Source organism: Macaca fascicularis, chromosome 16 (assembly GCF_037993035.2).
Source record: "Macaca fascicularis isolate 582-1 chromosome 16, T2T-MFA8v1.1".
In the NCBI taxonomy this organism is placed as follows: Eukaryota; Metazoa; Chordata; class Mammalia; order Primates; family Cercopithecidae; genus Macaca; species Macaca fascicularis.
The window spans coordinates 74,696,388-74,715,942 of record NC_088390.1 but is presented as its reverse complement, the minus strand read 5'-3'; the positions used below and the strand labels follow the sequence as shown (position 1 = coordinate 74,715,942).

The following is a 19,555-nucleotide window of genomic DNA, read 5'->3' as shown; positions in this document are numbered from 1 at the left end:
GAGATCCAAAGCCTTTGTGTTGAAGTTTTTTTCTGAGTTCCTCCTTCATTCTATCTCTTACCCAGCCCAAGCTTTTTTTATTTTTATTTTTATTTTATTTTATTTTTGAGACAGCGTCTCACTCTGTCACCCAGGCTGGAGTGCAGTGGGGCAATCTCAGCTCACTGCAAGCTCCACCTCCCGGGTTAATGCCATTCTCCTGCCTCAGCCTCCCAAGTAGCTGGGACTACAGGCATGTGCCACCACGCCTGGCTAATTTTTTGTATTTTTAGTAGAGATGGATTTTCACCGTGTTAGCCAGGATGGTCTTGATCTCCTGATCTCATGATCCACCCACCTCAGCCTCCCAAAGTGCTGGGATTACAGATGTGAGCCACTGCACCCAGCCCAGCCGAAGCTTTTAATCAAAGGCTATAGCTGCATATGCAACTAGAATGAACAAATTCTCCAGAAAAATGAAACCTTCCCCCAATTGCCCAGGTAACTGCTTCAGCTGTTTATTTCTTTAGAGGTAGATAGAATTCAAATCTCACAAAGAATTGCTATTTCTCATTAGCCTCAAATTTTAGGCCCAGGAACAGGGAGAGCTGTGTTTTCAGCTTCAACTCCTGCCCCAAAAAATGCTTTTTGGCCCTCTCTATAAGCACACTTCCTAAAACAAGCAAGTTCCCTTCAGTTCCCTGTGAGCCTCATGCCTTGGGGCCTTGGTGGCTTTGCCTGGAATTATCTGCTCTGTGTCTCTCACAGGTGAAACTGCATTAGCACTTCCCAGCCCAGTTTGAGTGTGAAGTTTCCTACAGAATTTCCCTGCTCCTCACCTGCCACAGCCCTGCACTCAATCCCGCCTGCCACAGCCCTGCACTCAACCCATTCTCCTAGCATAACCTACAGACTTTTTATCATCTGGGTAATACCGTCTTCCCCATTAGTGATGCACTCCTCGAGTTAGATACTAGATCTTTGCCAACCCAATATGTGGTGTATGTAGAATAACTAGTAAATGTTTGTTGTATTTTTTTTTCTTTTTGAGACAGAGTCTCACTCTGTCTCCCAGGCTGGAGTGCAGTGGCATGATCTCAGCTCAGTACAACCTCCACCTCCTGGGTTCAAGCGAGTCTTGTGCCTCAGCCTCCCGAGTAGCTGGGACTACAGGCACCCGTCACCACACCCAGCTAATTTTTGTATTTTTGTAGAGACGGGGTTTCAGCATGTTGGCCAGGCTGGTCGCTAACTGCTGACCTCAAGTAATCCACCTGCCTTGGCCTCCCAAAGTGCTGGGATTACAGGCGTGAGCCACTGCGCCCAGACCATTTGTTGTATTTTTTTAAAAATTGAAACCTTCATGCTAACTTGGTTTGTACAAATGGATTTGGCTATCCCCTAAGTACGCAACATAGCCCTGAAATGCCACCGCATCCGGTATCAGGATGACGTTCCACCAAGGACAGCAAACTTTTGCTGGAAAGAGCCAAATAGTAAACATTTTAGGTTTTTTTTCTTTTTTTTTTTTTTAGGTGGAGTCTTGCTCTGTCACCCAGGCTGAAGTGCAATGGTGCTATCTCAGCTCACTGCAAGCTCCGCCTCCTGGGTTCACATCATTCTCCTGCCTCAGCCTCCCAAGTGGCTGGGACTACAGGCGCCCGCCACCACGCCCAGCTAATTTTTTTTTTTCTTTTTTTTAGTAGAGACAGGGTTCACCGTGTTAGCCAGGATGGTCTCGATCTCCTGACTTCATGATCTGCCCGCCTCGGCCTCCCAAAGTGCTGGGATTACAGGTGTGAGCCACCGAGCCCAGCCAGTTTAGGTTTTGTGGGTCAGATGGTCTCTGTTAAGGCCACTCAACTCTGCCATTATAGTGCAAACCCACTCATTGACAATATGTACACAAATGACTGTACATATTGACATATTTGCTGTTTTTTTGTTTTGTTTTGTTTTGTTTTGAGACAGTGTTTTAGCATGTTGGCCAGGCTGGTCTCGAACTCCTGACCTCAAGTGATTCGCCTGTCTCGGCCTCCCAAAGTGCTGGGATTACAGGTGTAAGCCACCATGATCACCCTGTTTGCTGTATTTTTTTAAAAATGCTACCTTCCTGTTAATTTGGTTTGTACAAATGGATTTAGCTACCCCTTAGGTACACAACATAGCCCTGAAATGTTACTGCATTTGGTGTCAGGATGACTCTCCACCAGGGACAGCAAACTTTTGCTGGAAAGGGCCAAACAGTAAACATCTTAGGTTTTGTGGGTCAGATGACCTCTGTAAGGTCACTCAACTCTGCCATTGTAGCGCAAACCTACCCATAGACAATATGTACACAAATGACTGTAAATATTGGCTGTTTTCTTTCTTTTTTTTTTTTTTTTTTTGAGACCGAGTTTCAGTTTTGCCACCCAGGCTGCAGTGGTGCAATCTCAACTTACTGCAACCTCCACCTCCTGGGTTCAAGCAGTTCCCCTGCCTAAGCCTCCAAAGTAGCTGGGATTACAGGCATGTGCCACCATGCCAAGCTAATTTTTTATTTTTTCAGTAGAGACAGGGGTTCACCATGTTGGCCAGGCTGATCTCGAACTCCTGACCTCAGGTGATCCACCCACCTCGGCCTCCCAAAGTGCTGGGATTACAGGCGTGAGCCACCGTGCTTGGCCTTACTGTTTTCTAATAATGTTGTATTTACAAAAACAGGCAGCATACTGGATTTGGACCACAGGTCTATGCCAACCACTGATCTAGATCACAGGCATCCTCATACCCCAGTGCTAGAAAGACCTTGTTGTGTTTGTAGGAGCCCTGACCTGAGGAACAGCCCAGGGCAGCAAGAGGAGCCTTAGAAGGAACATGTACTTAGAAGGAATGTGTGAGTGTGCTTGGCATAAACCAGGGCATCTGAAGTTTTTTTCTGAATTCCTCCTTCATTCTATCTCTTCTCCAACCCAAGCTTTTAATCAAAAGATTAACCGGGTATGGTGGCGGGTGCCTGTAGTCCCAGCTACTCGGGAGACTGAGGCACGAGAATCACTTGAACCTGGAAGGCAGAGGTTGCAGTGAGCCAAGATCATGCCACTGTACTCCAGCCTGGGAGACAGAGTGAGATGGGCAACCAGGACAGTGCACCACAGAGAGGACATAAGAGGCAGGAGGGAAGAGGAGTGAACTCAGACACGAGCATGAAGAAACCTCAGTGTCCATGCCAGAAGGCTTTTTGGAATTGTCTGGTCCAAAGACAGCAAATAGGTAGGAGGTACTCTTTCTTCCCACTTCCCACACCCGCAGCAGGCACCAGATCCATCATGGTACCACTTCCTGCTGCATAGGAGCTGGTCTCAGTATCCCCTCACCACAGGAATATGCGCTCAAGGTGCCAACACCTGATCTGGTCCAACCCCTCAATTGTCAAGTGAGAAAACTGAAGACCAAGGAGGAAATAAGTTCTGGAGTAATTTTTAGTGAGTGCAAAAGCCAGGTCTTCACTTCCCCCATCTGTCTTTTTTTTTTTTTTTTTTTTTTTTTTTTTTTGAGATAGTGTCTTGCTCTGTCACCCAGGCTGGAGTGCAGTGGCGCAATCTTGGCTCACTGCAAGCTCCGCCTCCCGGGTTCACGCCATTCTCCTGTCTCAGCCTCCCGAGTAGCTGGGACTACAGGCGCCCGCCACCATGCCAGGCTAGTTTTTTTGTATTTTTAGTAGAGACGGGGTTTCACCATGTTAGCCAGGATGGTGTCCATCTACTGACCTTGTGATCTGCCCGCCTCAGCCTCCCAAAGTGCTGGGATTACAGGCCTGAGCCGCTGTGCCCGGCCTGCCACTTTTTTTAAAGCACATGTGGATGATGTCATGAATGCCCAACTGGGAAAAGGGGCTCAAGGGAGGAGAGGGAGAGCAATAAGCATCAAAGAGGAGGTAAGAGTTGAAGAAGATGCCAGCCAATGGGGTTACTGACCAGTGGGTAGCTGCTGAAGGCCGGCTCCAGGCCAACCCTCTGAAAGTCATTCTCCAAATGCAAAAAACTTCCAATGAAAACCTTCTGCCAGGTCTAGGACAGAACAATTCAGCCATTTTTCACAGAGATAGGGAGAGATACTGGGGCGGGGGAGGGGAGAAGTCTGCAAAATAGTCAGAGAATCACATTTGCTTATAAAATGGCAGAAGAGGAAGGGGCCAGGGACAGGAGAAGCCACCAAAGCTGAGATCATGGTAAACTGCCTTCAAGAGAAAGTCCGTGGCTTCCCATAGGAAATGGAAAAGGACAGTGGCACGAACGGCAACTTTGAAAACCCATCAATAATTCAGTGAATTGGACGTTTGGAGAATCCGCCCTTCAGCAAAGTGATTTTCAGAGAACCGGCTTTGGCAGCTTGATCTTGGCCTACTTCCCCAAGGCCAGAGGGTGAGGCAGCAAAGGCCGCAGGAAGAGGCCAAGAGGCAGCATCTCCTGTTTGGGTCTATGGCCAGGTTTCCTGCTTCGGTGAACCCATCAGTCAATTGTTACTTCTTCCCAGATTAGCCATGTCTGGACCTCATGGGGCAGAATGTTCCCTGAGGTGTAAAGAACCAAGAGATGGCAAAAAAGCTGTTGGGCCTGTGATGGGGCAGCTGGAAGGGCAGACAGGCACCAAGGAAGGGGAGCCAAAGAAGATGTCAGCAAGTGGGATGGAAGGTCCTGGAGAGCCCTGGCACCCCAAATGCACCCAAATGACTTTGTGAACAAAAATCTCCTAACTTAGGTTTGCCCGCAGAGACAGGATGGCTTAGCTGTTCATGGAGTCTTACACCGAGACCTTTATTTTCTGTTTCCCAGGTAACAAATCCCCAAAAGAATTCTTACCACGGAAGTTGGGGTGATACGAGCCGTGGTGTCCAAGATGCCATTTGCCTGTAGAAAAACAAAAGAGAGATTTTCAGAGGAATCCCCGTAGGGGTACCACGGCCCCCTGAGGAGTTGATCACACACTCAGCTCTCCATTGGCTTTGCCTTACACTGTGGACAAGCAAAGAGAGGCTGCAATGCGGTATACAAGCCACGCTTTGCTCTCTGGGGCCGAGATGCTGTCCACAGGGACACATAAAGGATGACTCCAGACTCACACAGGAAACCACAGTGAAAGGGGAAGACAGCCCATCACCAGGAGCCCAGAGAAGCTTAAGCCTCTGCCCCTCAAAGAGGGCTCCGCAGACACAGCAACCCCATATGGGCCATCACCCCCTTCACTTTGCCCTCCTGCGCTGGGGCCCTGCAAAGACACCAGGCGGCCCAGGGTGCAGGTGCACCGCCCCACGTCATCTCAGAAATGTCCGCTTCCTGCCTGGTTTCATCATCTTCCTCTCTAGCCAACGTCAGCAGCCCGCAGTTCAAGCACCGAGACACCTACGGGGCAGCAAATGAGGAAACTCAGATGCCCCGCTGCTCCTCGGTCTGCAAATGCGTTCAATCTGGGGGAATAATTGGGTAATGTGTGGCAGGAGCTCTGACAGTGTCAGAACTCTCTGATCTGCTCTTCCGCTCTGAGGAGTAGACCCCAGGGGCGTCACCCCCATGGTGAGGAGGCAAAGAAAAGAATGTGGTACAAAGATCGAGACGCTGGCAGCATTAAACCGCTCAAACGAGAGAGATTAACGGGCAACCACGGGAGTATGTCTAAGTACATTATTTGATGTGGCCTCAATAAGACACTATCAAACTATTTTTTCAAGGCAAATGCATGTAGCAAAAATTAAGAATTGGTGAAGCTGGATGAAGTGCTTCTGGGAGTCCATTATTCCCTCCCTGAAACTGCTCTATTGGATTGAAAAAAAAGATTAATAAAAAATTGAGAGAAATGAGCTCTCAATTTCTCTCAGTTGAGTGACTCACGTCTATAATCCCAACACTTTGGGAGGCCGAGGCAGGCGGATCACATGAGGCCAGGAGTTTGAGACTAGCCTGGGCAACATGGCAAAACCCTATCTCTGCCAAAAATACAAAAATTAGCTGGGCGTGGTGGTACATGTCTGTAATCCCAGCTATTCGGGAGGCTGAGGCAGGAGAATCACTTGAACCTGGGAAGTGGGGGTTGCAGTGAGCAGAGACTGAGCCACTGTACTCCAGCCTGGGCGAAAGAGTAAGACTTTGTCTCATATAAACAAACAAACAAAAAAATTTTGAGAGAAATGGATTAAGCATTATGTGAAATATTTGGATTAAACATTACATGGGAACATGACTATATTAAAATTATGAAAAGTATTGTTTAATCATAAAAATTATAATATGTAAAATTATACTACACGGAAACATAGAATAATGTGAAGGGGGAAAAAGTGGAGCCCAGCGGTATTTGCACAGCTAGGCAACACAGAGACACATGGACCAAGATGAGAAGCAAAGTGTGAGTGTTGTAAATGGATCGATATTCCTTTGGCGGGTCTTTAATTTTTCCTAAAAGTGTACTTTAGTTCATAATTTCAACAGCTGGATATGCTTAAATATCCTGCCCAGGATGTGCAAAAGGTGTCGTGAGTGGTGAGGGGGTGAGGAATGGCAGCTAAAGAGTCAAGCTGCAAACAGTTGCTTACTTGGAGTTTAAAAGCATGAAAAGGGAGGGGCCGGTGAGGTCAAAACAGCTCCAGAAGAAGCCAGCCCCCCTCCTACAGCATAGGGGCTGAGTCTGGGACAGCCCTGAGACCAAACCCTTCCTGGCTATGAGGTTTATTATTTATTTACTTATTTGTAGATACAGGGTCTCACTATGGTGCCCAGGCTGGTCTCGAACTCCTGGGCTCCAGGGATCCTCCCACGTCAGCCTTCCAGAGTGCTGGGATTACAGGTGTGAGCCACTTTGTTCAGCCAGCTGTGAGGTTTACCCGGACGCGGGTAACTGGCCTAGTAAGGAGTGTCAGCCCACAGTGGCAGTTTTACAAATGGTGTCCTGGTGCTGATGTTGTTAACATAATGACTCCTTGGGGTATGGGAAGAAAGGGATTGGTAAAAGAGAAGTGTGGGACCTTAATTGGTCTCTCCTACAGCCTGGGACTTGCCCCTTCTGGGACAAAGAATACCACACTCCAGGTTGAGCTTCCGTAAAAGGATATCAGGCTCTTTAACCCAGAGTGGGACAAAAGGGCCAATAGCAGAGGCAGCAGCCCTGGGTCTGGGTAGAACAACCCCCCGCAGGTTCACATGGTTCAGACACCCAAGGCATGCCCACAGGGCCACCCGCTTGTGGTCGCACCCTCCCTCCCTTGCAATTTCCTGTATGGTGGAGAAGGCAGGGATCCCAAGGGGCCCAGCTCTTTGAGAGTTAGACTAACAAATGCAGGCAGCTGAGGGTACTTCTGGGAATACTGGGTTGCCTTGGCTCTTGGAGGGGAGAACGGCAGTGAGGCAGAGCCTCAGGGCAAGGCTGGGACCAGATATACCTGTCTAGACCTGGCCTCCGCCCCTCCAGGTTAGGCAACTTGTCTTCACCAGTCTGCAACTCAGTTCTCTTGCCAATACAATGGGGGAGATAATGATCTTCATGCCAATAAATACTCAGCCCAGTGCCTAGCACATAATAAATGCTGAGTAAGAGATGCCTTAAAAATGTTTTAAAGGAGAGGAAGTCATTGGACAATATGGCAGACATTGCTGGTCTCCCAGCAATGCCCACGTCCTGTGTATCCTGCTAATAGAACTGTGGTTTCATTCAAAGGGAGGGAGATTACCATGCCCAAGTTCAAGTCAGTCACTACAACGTTGTCCCCAGTTTCTCAATCTGGGAGTGCAACAGTGAGGCGTGGCCAAAAGACCCAGCTCTGGCCAATAAGATGCAAGTGCAATTCTTGGGGCGCGGGCAGAGCTGAGCCACCTCCCTTCTCTTCTTCCTTCTTTGAGCCAAATCATGATTCAGGGGCCTAAAGTTGCTGGATGGCAGTCATGAGGCAGCAAGCATGAGGACAAACACAAAACACTTACATGCTAAGGACGGCAGAGCAGAAAGATCGAGTGAGCGCACCTGGCTCCCAGCAGCATCTTTGAGCAGCTGAGCTAATGAAAGCAACCACTTACCTTGAAACTTACGGTAATGGGAGGAAAATAGCTCCATGTATGTTTTAATTCACTGTTAGGTCTTTTCAGTTCCTTATAGCTGAGAGCATCCCTAACTTACATAGCAAGACATGAACAGGAGAGCAGACAGGCAGTATGTTTGGGATTTGCAAACACAAGGCAACTGCCACTGCAGTAAATGCAACAGGCAGACGGGGCCCAGAGTTACCTATCATCCCAGTGATGTAACCCGCCTGCTGCAGCACCTCTGCCAAGGTGGTTTCGTTGAGCGGAAGGCCTCCCACAGAGGTGACTGCAAAGTTGTGCGTGACTCCATTGCGAAGGCCAAGTCGGCCAGTGAGCAAGGAAGCCCGGGAGGGTGAGCAGGTGGAGGCAGCTGCATGGAAATCCACAAACCTGCAGGGAAAGGACAGTGGTCAGGACTGCAACAACCACGGAAGCCAGAGTAAAAGAAAAGGCAATGCCCACTCAGTTCCTGGGATTTCAGTGCTCAAAGGTCAAAGATCACCTAGTCATGGGACAGGTCAGCAAATGGGATTTCTGGTTGGGCACGGTGGCTCACCCCTGTAATCCCAACACTTTGAGAGGCTGAGGTGGGAGGATCACCTGAGGTCAGGAGTTCAAGACCAGCCTGGCCAACATGGTGAAACCCCATCTCTACTAAAAATTTAAAAATTAGCCGGGTGCAATGGCACGCTCCTGTAGTCCCAGCTACTCAGGAGGCTGAGACAGGAGAATCGCTTAAACCTGGGAGGCGGATGGCCAGGTGCAGTGGCTCGAGCCTGTAATCCCAGCACTTTGGGAGGCCGAGGCAGGCGGATCATGAGGTCAGGAGATTGAGATCATCCTGGCTAACATGGTGGAACCCCGTCTCTACTAAAAATACAAAAAATTAGCTGGGCGTGGTGGCGGGCGCCTGTAGTCCCAGCTACTCGGGCGGCTGAGGCAGGAGAATAGCGTGAACCCAGGAGGCGGAGCTTTCAGTGAGCCGAGATCGCACCACTGCACTCCAGCCTGGGCAACAGAGTAAGACTCCGTCTCAAAAAAAAAAAAAAAAAAAGAGGTTGCTATGAGCCAAGATCGTGCCACTGCACTCCAGCCTGGGTGACAGGAGCGAGACTCCATCTCAAAAAACAAAACAAAACAAAACAAAAAAGGAAATAGGATTTCTGGGTTTCAGGAAAATGAAACCCAGAGAGGTAACACAAGTATTCCAAGTTTCCACAACTCATTCAAATGGATTTAATCCAACAAATTAAGTCAATCTTATTTATTCGAAGATTCCACATTTCAAATGTGCCTACTTACTAACGTATTTTTTAATCCCCAAATCAATACTTGAGGTGATTTAGGGTCATTCGCGGATATAGGCAGACCTGCAAAACGTTTGAGTAGCTTTGGCGCACACGTGCTCAGTGGAAGCTGAACAAGGTGACCCTCTCCCTCTGGTTTCAGCTCTCATATCACACTGTAAACAAATGTCCTCACAGTCTATTTAGAGCCACGGCTTTTGCATTTTTGTGTTTCGTGTTGGTGGTTTCACTGTGGAAAATGGCCCCCAGATGTGTCTACGTGCTGCGTAGTGTTCCTAAGCGCTCAAAGGCTTTGATGTTCCTTATAGAAAAAATGGATGTGTTAGGACCGGGTGTGGTGGCTCACACCTGTAATCCCAGCACTTTGGGAGGCCAAGGCGGATGGATCACTTGAGGTCAGGAGTTCAAGACCAGCCTGGTCAACATGGTGAAACCCTGTCTCTACCAAAAATATTTTTTAAAAAATTAGCCAGCACTTTGGGAGGCTGAGGCGGGCAGATCACGAGGTCAGGAAATCGAGGCCATCCTGGCTAACACGGTGAAACTCCATCTCTAGTAAAAATACAAAAAGAAATTAGCCGGGCGAGGTGGCGGGCGCCTGTAGTCCTAGCTACTCGGGAGGCTGAGACAGAAGAATGGCGTGAATCCGGGAGGCGGAGCTTGCAGTGAGCTGAGATCGCACCACTGCACTCTAGCCTGGGCGACAGAGTGAGACTGAGTCTCATAAAAAAAAAAAAGTTAGCCGGGCATGGTGGTGTGTGCCTGTAACCCCAGATACTCGGGAGGCCGAGGCAGGAGAATCGCTTCAACCCAGGAGGCAGAGGTTACAGTGAGCGGAGATCGTGCCACTGCATTCCAGCCTGGGCAACAGAGCAAGACTCTGTCTCAAAAAAAAAATATATATATATGTATATATATATACACACACACACATATACACATACATATACATAGTAAGGTATCTTTACACAGCAACATTCATAAAACACAGTTATGTATTAATTTAATTAGTGAACGAAAATTTTCTGACTAGATGCTCACAGGACGCTAACCCCATATTTTCCCTAGGAGCAAAAGAGTCAGTATTACCTAATTCAGTACTCACGGTGGCTTGATAGAACATAACTATTATCAATAACAAAAATTGACTGAGGTCGGGCGCGGTGGCTCACTCCTTTAATCCCAGCACTTTGGGAGGCTGAGGCGGGTGGATCACCTGAGGTCAGGAGTTCGAGACCAGCCTGACCAACATGGTGAAACCCTGTCTTTACAAAAAACACAAAAATCAGCCAGGCATGGTGGTGCATGCCTGTAATTCCAGCTACTTGGGAGGCTGAAGCAGGAGAATCGCTTGAACCCAGGGGTTGGAGGTTGCAGTGAGCCGAGGTCATGTCACTGCACTCCAGTCTGGGCGACAGAGCAAGACTCTGTATCAAAAAAATTTAAAAAAGAGTTGACTGAATCTATGACCTATTACTCTATGCCCAGTCCTTTTTTAGACATTGTTGAGAAATACGAAAGAATTCTAGTCATTATCCTACCCTCAAGGAACACGCAGAAACAAGACATTGAGTGACAAGACGTGAGCAAATTTAAGTCACAACAATGCACAATGGTATGTAATTAAGACCCCAAATAGATGGATAGAGCCACAGGAAATGGAGATAAGGAATGCTCTAGGATTGAAATACGGAGAAAGAACTTGATGACGGTCCAAGGACTAGAGAAATCTCCGTAGAGGAAGTGGCACAGAGGTTGGAATCAATCTAAAAGATGGGACTGTACGAACACTTCAAAAATCACAAGGACAGGCATTCCTGGTGGAGGAACAGCAGGATATTCTTATTTTTGCAAAAGGAAACACTGAAAGGATACACCAGAGGCTAATAAAAGAATGGTTTCCCACAAGGGGAGGAGGGAGAAACAGTATGTGGAGGGGGAAAGCAAGATTTTCTGGACTATGTTGTTATACAGTTTGACTTCTGCACCTTGCAAATGTTTTATATGGCCAAAATGTAGAATTAAACCACAAGGGAAAAACAAGCAGACCCTATAATTAAAAAAAAAAAAAAACCCACTGAAACAAATAAATCTGATCATATAATAAACAGTAATATGACCACACAGAGGAAAGAATCATTACTGGGTGCTAAGTAATATTAGCACCCAGTGTTCTGGCTCTACAACATTAATGGGATATAATCTAAGGACAAAGAGAACCACAAAAAAAGCATAAATTTCACTTAGTAGTTGTTCCATCGGTGGCAATGTTGGGTTCAGGATTTGAAACTATTTCATGTGATATGGTAGAGTAAAGCAAACAAGTAATTATATTAATGTTTCTAACCAGGAACCAAGATTTCCAGGGTAAAAGGTAAAGATATAAAATAAAAGAAGATAATAAAAAACCTATAATGTTAAAATTAATGTAGAAGTCATTATGAACTCGTGATTTTTAAAAATATAGATCTCCTTGGCCGGGCGCGGTGACTCACGCCTGTAATCCCAGCACTTTGGGAGGCCGAGGCGGGTGGATCACGAGGTCATGAGATCGAGACCATCCTGGCTAACACGGTGAAACCCCATCTCTACTGAAAATACAAAAAAATTAGCCAGGTATGGTGGTGAGCACCTGTAGTCCCAGCTACTCGGGAGGCTAACGCAGGAGAATGGCGTGAACCCGGGAGGCAGAGCTTGCAGTGAGCTGAGATCACGCCACTGCACTCCAGTCTGGGTAACAGAGCAAGACTCTGTCTCAGAAAAAAAAAAAAAAAAAAACTATATATATATATATATATATATATATACACACATATATATACATATACACACACACACACATACATACACACACACACACAGATAGATAGACAGATAGATAGATCGATTGATCTTCTAGCTACTATCTGCTGAAAGAGCCTAGAATCATTGACACTCCTGTAGCAATGAGGGCACTACACCCCTATCTTTGTTTTAAACACCATCCTGCAATAAAAGGAATCGGACCTCCTTGGAGAAATAGTTAATTCCAGATTTCAGCAAGGAGAAGTAACAGGGGAATCTGGGACATCTGTTTGTGCCAGGAGGCAAAGACCCAAGAGCCAACTTTGAGGGGCTCCCGCTGGCCAAACTTGGGACAATGTGGGCATCAAAAAGCAATTAGGCCCGGCGTGGGGCTCACACCTGTAATCCCAACACTTTGGGAGGCTGAGGCGGGTGGATCACTTGAGGCCAGGAGTTCGAGACCAGCCTGGCCAACACGGCGAAACTCCGTCTCTACTAAAAATACATAAAATAGCAGGACATGGTGGCGCGTGCCTGTGATTCCAGCTACTCAGGAGGCTAAAGCACAAGAATCGCTTGAACCCAGAAGGCAGAGGTTGCAGTGAGCCGAGATCGCGCCACTGCACTTCAGCCTCAGAGACAGACAGAGCAAGACTTGGTCACATACACACGAAAAAGAACAATTAGTGTATTCGATTGAAGGCATGAATAAATAAAAATCCATTAGTCCATACTGACACTCAGAAAAATTCATTTACCACCATTAGAAAAGCATGTTATGCCAATTCCACACCCTAAAAATTCGTAATTAAACATTCATCTTGACACTTTAGAAGGATCATAGTCATCACTAAGTGATGAGGGAAAGCACTCCTTTTCAGAAGCATGCCAGGCAGTCGGACGCAGGGAAGGGATGGCAGGCTCAGGAAATCACCATTTTTGCAACCCCCTCCCCACCTCACCCAACCCTCATCTATTTTTTTTTCTATTGGGGCAGCCAAACCAATGCATCCCCCAGCTAATAACTGATGATCAGTGGATGTGTTGGGAGTGGTTGTTCAGAGTGTCAACCTCGGAGCATCATAAATTGGACAGAGCTGGCGATCCCCACCTTATAAAATGATTAAGTTTAGTGTCATGCACAACGGGTACCCTGACCTCGTACATCTCCTGATGGGATGCAAGATGAAGTTTATAAAATCAAGGATTCTTGCCAAAAGCATTTACCCTGAATCTAATCAAACCTCTAGATCTAATTTCCAGGTTACAGGAAATACAGCTCATAGAAAAACAAATTAAATGATACCACAAGGAAGTAATTTAACAAACCAGTATCTTGATATTCTACAAGAAAACTGGTCTAGTCTCTTCAAAAAGTCAGTATCATGGGATAAAATGGGATTGGGGTGGGTAGTAACCTACATTAAAGGACATTAAAGAGACAAAACCAAATGTAATATGTGATCCTTGATTGGCCTGCAGTTCAAATAAACTAACAACACGTTTGGGGATAATTAAGGGAATTTTAATACAGACCCAATGTAAGATATCAGGGAATTTTTGTTCATTTTCTGAGTATAATAACAGTATTATAGGCATATGGAAGAATATTATTCCTCTTTTATATATATATTTTTTAAATTTTTATTTATTTTTCTTTTGTTGAGACACAGTCTCGCTCTGTCGCCCAGGCTGGGGTGTAGTGGTGCGATCTCAGCTCACTGCAACCTCCACCTCCTGGGTTCAAGGGATTCTTCTACCTCAGCCTCCCGACTGAGAACTGTAGCTGGTAATAGAGGCACGCACCACCATGCCCAGCTACAAAGTGGCTAATTTTATGTTATGTATATATCACTTCAATTAAAAAAAAAATCCTGCAGACAGAGCAAAATGCTCAAAGAGAACCTCTTAGGAAGGGGCCTTGGCCCATTAAGTGGCTGTCAGGAGGTCTTCAGGAGAGAAAGCTACTGGTTTATAACAAAGGGATTCATTTATCATTTCACTCATCCCAAAAATATTTACTGAGCAGCAACAGCTACTAGGGGCAGACCCTGTAATCCATGTTAAGGAAGCAAAGACACGGTCCCTATGCCCAATGACCTTCCAGTTTCATTTTCAAATGAACGTACAAGGAGGTCATTTCCATTTTACAATGAATAGTTACAGCTAGTTTTTAGCTTGAACTACGAACAGAGCGCTTTACATGTGCTAAATCATTTAATGGCATTAAATGCCCCTAGGATGGGCTCATATAAGGATTCCCATATATAGATGAAGAAACTGAGGCAGGGGGAGATTAAAGACCTTGCGTCACACTGCTGGAAGGGGTAGAGCCACAGTCTGTATCCAGGCAAATCCAGTCCATGTTCCTGGCCGTGGCACTATGCAGTCAGGTATCCAAGGGCACACCCTGGGATTCAGGCCTGTCTGATTCCAAATCCTATGCAGGTGCCATTAAACCACGCTGCCTCTACTAAGAACTCCAGAAGCTTGTCTTGAAAGTTGAAGGGAAGGGGCAGGGGACACTCGCCCACTCCACAGCCAGTCTTGGAAGGAGGAAACCCCCAAGAGATAAAGTGAAGTTTTAAAGTGGGGGGGAAAATGTCCCCAGTCCCCCTGGCCTAATGTAAGGGAGGAGAGAAAAATGAATTTGGCCTGGGCATGAGAAGAGACCTTGAGGCTTTACCATCCAAAGACAGGTGTGGGACACACACATACACTAAAAACACACATGTATACAACACACATACATGCACACACATACACATCTTCAAACACAGCTCAATGTGAACTGAGGAAAGTACTAACTGGGCCTGGGGAAGGCCTCTTGAAATCAGATGACAACACTGGAATGATCTATTCAGGGAAGCCAGTTTTTCAAGGTTTTTATACCTTAAAAACCACCTACAAAAACCAGGCACCTGAATGCCTGGGGGTTTTCCTCGGAAACCCGCCTGAAGACAGAAGTTTCCTGGAGCAAACCTTGCTGGGATTCTAGGAATGTATGCTTTTGGAAAGAAGAGTTTCTGCTGGCTGGGCGCAGTGGCTCACACCTGTAATCCCAGCACTTTGGGAGGCCGAGGCGGGTGGATCACCTGAGGTCGGGAGTTTGAGACCAGCCTTACCAACATGGAGAAACTCCGTCTCCACTAAAAATACAAAATGAGCTGGGTGTGGTGGCGCATGCTTGTAATCCCAGCTACTCGGGAGGCTGAGGCAGGAGAATCGCTGGAATCTAGGGGGCAGAGGTTGCAGTGAGCTGAGATCGTGCCATTGCACTCCAGCCTGGGCAACAAGAGCGAAACTCCATCTCAAAACAATAAATAAATAAATTAATTAATTAATTAAATAGAGGAGTTTCTACTTAGCTTCCTAATCTCCAGGTGCCTGTTCAGGGTCATGATCATCCGGATGGCACCCTGTTTCTGGAAACCTTCCTCCTTCACCTTCCAGGAGACCCGTCTTCATCTGCCTTTGGCCTCCCTGATGGCTGCTGTTCTCCCTCCATTGTGGGGCTGTCTTCCCTTGTCCATCTCTAAGATGTTGGATGTGCCCAGGCTCCCTCCCCAGCCCTCTTTTTACTTCTAGTCCACTCACACACTCTGGGAAGTCTCAGATAGCCCCACTCTCTAAACTAATGCCTAAAAGCTGATGATCTCCAAATCCGTATTTCCAGTTCGGACTTCGTGCGGAGACCACCTTCGCTCCCCTCCCCTCCCAGACAGCTCTTCTTGGCACCTTAAACGCAATAATCCAGGGCTGCCCTCAGTGTCTTCCCCTCCAAAAATTGCTCCCATCTGCCATTCGGGGAGCAGTGCCACCACCATCCACCCCACATCCCAATAGAGAACCCATCAGGGCTGCGTAGATGCTTCGCTCCCGCTCATTCTCCATGTCAGGCGGTCTCCAAGTTCTATCAGTTCTCCCAGATCTTTCCTTCCTCTCTGCCACCCACCATCACAGCCTCCATGGAGGTCCTTAGGAGCTAGAGTCAAGGTTATTACAGGAGCCTGATCTTCTTGTCACCTCACGTCACCCTCCACACTAGTACAAATGTTTTTCTTCCTTTTTCTTTTTTTTTTTTTTTTTGTTGAGACAGAGTCTTGTTCCATTGCCCAGGCTGGAGTGCAGTGATGCTGCAATCTCAGCTCACTGCAATCTCTGCCTCCTAGGTTCAAGTGATTCTCTTACCTCAGTCTCCTGAGTACCTAAGATTACAGATGCATGCCACCGTGCCCAGCTAATTTTATATTTGTAATAGAAATGGGGTTTCACCATGTTGGCCAGGCCGGTCTCAAATTCCTGGCCTCAAGTGATCTGCCCGCGTTGGCCTCCCAAAGTGCTAGGATTACAGGCATGAGCCACTGCACCCAACCCAAACGTTTTTCCATAATGCAAATTTGATCACACCAATCCCTTATTGAAAAACACGATCTTGGCCAGGCATGGTGGTTCACACCTGTAATCCCAGCAATTTGGGAGGCCAAAGTGGGTGGATCACTTTAAGTCAGGAGTTCAAGACCAGCCTGGCCAACACAGTAAAACCCCGTCCCTACTAAAAGTACAAAAATGAGCCAGGTGTGGTGGCGGGTGTCTGTAGTCCCAGCTACTCAGGAGACTGAGGCAGAAGAATTGCTTGAATCCGGGAGGCAGAGGTTGCAGTGAGCTGAGATCATGCCAGTGCACTGCAGCCTGGGTGACAGAGTGAGACTCCATATAAAAAAAAGAAAGAAAAGAAAGAAGGCCAGGCGCGGTGGCTGACACCTGTAATCCCAGCACTTTGGGAGGCCGAGGCAGGCAGATCACCTGAGGTCAGGAGATCGAGACCATCCTGGCCAACACAGTGAAACCCTGTCTCTACTAAAAATACAAAAATTAGCCATGTGTGGTGGTGGGCGTCTGCAGTCTCAGCTACTTGGAAGGCTGAGGCAGAAGAATTGCTTGAAACGGGGAGGCAGAGGTTGCAGTGAACTGAGATAGCGCCACAGCACTCCAGCCTGGGCGACAGAGTGAGACTCCATCTCAAAAAGAGAAAAGAAAAACATGATCTTGCTCTTACTGCTTCTCTGGGCTTATCTGCTGCCCCTGATGCCTGCACATCCAATGCTCCCAACACACCACATTACTCCCATGCGTCTGTGCCTTTGCACACGCTGTTCTCACCACTGGGAACATCTCTCTCCACTATCCTACCTTCTGTGCATTGGCAAATCCCAGCTGTCTTCAAGGCCTAGATCAAATGTTCAAATGTTAGCACCTCGATGACATCCTCGCTGATCTCTCCTCCTGCAACCTATCTGCCACACCCCAATACCCACACAGAAGCAGGGTCCCTCTTCTCCATGTAATTATATATCATTTGACATTTCTCTCTCTCTCTTTTTTTTTTTTTTCGAGACAGAGCCTCACTCTGTCACCCAGGGTGGAGTGCAGTGGCGTGATCTCGGCTCACTGCAAGCTCTGCCTCCTGGGTTCACGCCATTCTCTTGCCTCAGCTTCCCGAGTAGCTGGGACTACAGGTGTCCGCCACCACGCCCGGCTAATTTTGTTGTTGTTGTTGTATTTTTAGTAGAGACGGTGTTTCACCGTGTTAGCCAGGATGGTCTCGATCTTCTGACCTCGTGATCCACCCGCCTCGGCCTCCCAAAGTGCTGGGATTACAGGCGTGACCCACTGTGCCCAGCCCTCTTATTACTCTTATAGCTGACATTTATGAAACACTTACTTTAATCCAGGCACTTTTCCAAGCACTTCGCATACATTAAGTCATAAGCATCTGTTGCCCCTGGCTTCACTTTAGCTCTGTACAAGCTGGCCCAAGCTTACTGGTGTCATCTCTTTATCTACCACAGCAGAACCAGCTTCATAATTCATGGAACCCAGTAAAATATGAAAATACAGGCTCCAGCCAGGCACAGTGGCTCACGCCTGTAAGCCTAACACTTTGGGAGGCTGAGGTGGGCGGATTGTCTGAGCTCAGGAGTTCGAGACCAGCCTGGGCAACACAGTAAAACCCTGCCTTTGCTAAAATACAAAAAATTAGCTGGGCGTGGTGGCAGGCGCCTGTAGTCCCAGCTGCTCGGGAGGCTGAGACACAAGAGTTGCTTGAATCCACGAGGCGAGGTTGCAGTGAGCTGAGATCATGCCACTGCACTCCAGCCTGGGTGACAGAGTAACACTCTGTCTCAAAAATAAATAAATAAATAAATAAATAAGATTAAAAAAAAAAAAAGAAAAAAGAAAAGAAAAAGAAGAGAAAGAAAATTCAACGTCCCTGGTTCAAGAATCACTAAGCATTTTAAGACGGTGACAGCAAAGCCTGCAACCAAGCACAGGGTCTAAGAGTGTGCAACTGCCCAGGCCACACTGCCCCTAAAGCTAGCCCTGCACAATGCCATCAGCCTTGTCTTAAACCTCTCAGCCCAACGGGCTTCCCAGGCCAGGAGAGAACTACCCGTGGGTCTCAGGACCCCAGACAGTGCTCCCATGTGGCATATGGATGCTTCCTTTGCCAGTTTCCACAAGTTTATCTGGGCCTTCTTTAGATTTTTTCCCTACATGCCAGTTATTCCTATACCAATCTTCCCTCTCAGTAAATAGCACCCCCCCTACCCTGTCACTCAAGTCACAGTCATCCGAGGTTTCACTCATTCCCTCCTCCCTCTCCACGGCTAAATTATTAGCATGTCCTATCAACTCAACTTCCAAATATATCCAGAATCTATCAATTTCTCTCCATCTATCTGCTCATGTCCTGGTCCAAGCTCCCATCACCTTGTACCCAGACCCCAGGGTTGTCGAACAACCCTAGGGGCCACCATTGCTCACCACAGTCCAGAGGTGAGCAATGTACAGTCTCCCCAGCTATAAGCGGCAGCCCTACTTACTCCCCACTTCTGATTCCTGTCTCCAATTCTCCCTCCCCTCATTTTCCATGGGGTACCCAAAGTCATCTTTAAACATTTTTTTTCTTTTTGAGACGGAGTCTCACTCTGCCACCAAGGCTGGAGTGCAGTGGCACAATCTCAGCTCACTGCAACCTCCACCTTCCGGGTTCAAGCAATTCTCCTGCCTCAGCCTCCCGAGTAGCTGGGATTACAGGGGCACGCCACCACACCCAGTTAATTTTTGTATTTTTAGTAGAGACAGGATTTCACCATGTTAGCCAGGCTGGTCTCGAACCCCCGACCTCAGGTGATCCACCTGTCTCGGCTTCCCAAAATGCTGGGATTACAGGAGTGAGCCACCTCGTCCAGCGTCTTTAAAAATGATGATCACCTAGCATGCGTACATGCAGCCCAGGACAGCTTTGAATGAGGCCCAACACAAATTCATAAACTTTCTTAAAACATTGAGTTTTTGTGTGTGATTTTTTTTTTCTTAGCTTATTAGTTATCGTTAATGTTAGAGTATTTTATATGTGGCCCAAGACAA

General features: G+C 47.3%; 1 protein-coding gene across 24 annotated transcripts in view; it reads right to left on the bottom strand.

Moving 5' to 3' along the window:
• ARSG (arylsulfatase G) overlaps positions 1 to 19,555 on the bottom strand; it is a 147,456-nt gene that overhangs the window by 57,707 nt on the left and 70,194 nt on the right. For 23 of the 24 annotated variants that reach the window (XR_012426057.1, XR_012426056.1, XR_012426061.1 and 20 more), the window contains 2 exons: positions 8,233 to 8,420; positions 4,824 to 4,871 (listed from right to left, as the gene is read on the bottom strand). Coding sequence is in view for 12 of the 24 variants with exons in the window: in XM_005584777.4 (XP_005584834.3) it covers positions 4,824 to 4,871; positions 8,233 to 8,420 (236 nt within the window). In the remaining 12 variants the exon portion in view is untranslated. Of the gene's footprint in view, positions 1 to 4,823; positions 4,872 to 4,975; positions 5,283 to 8,232; positions 8,421 to 19,555 lie in introns of those variants that run through there. The other variant, XM_074020231.1, reaches the window with a different exon arrangement.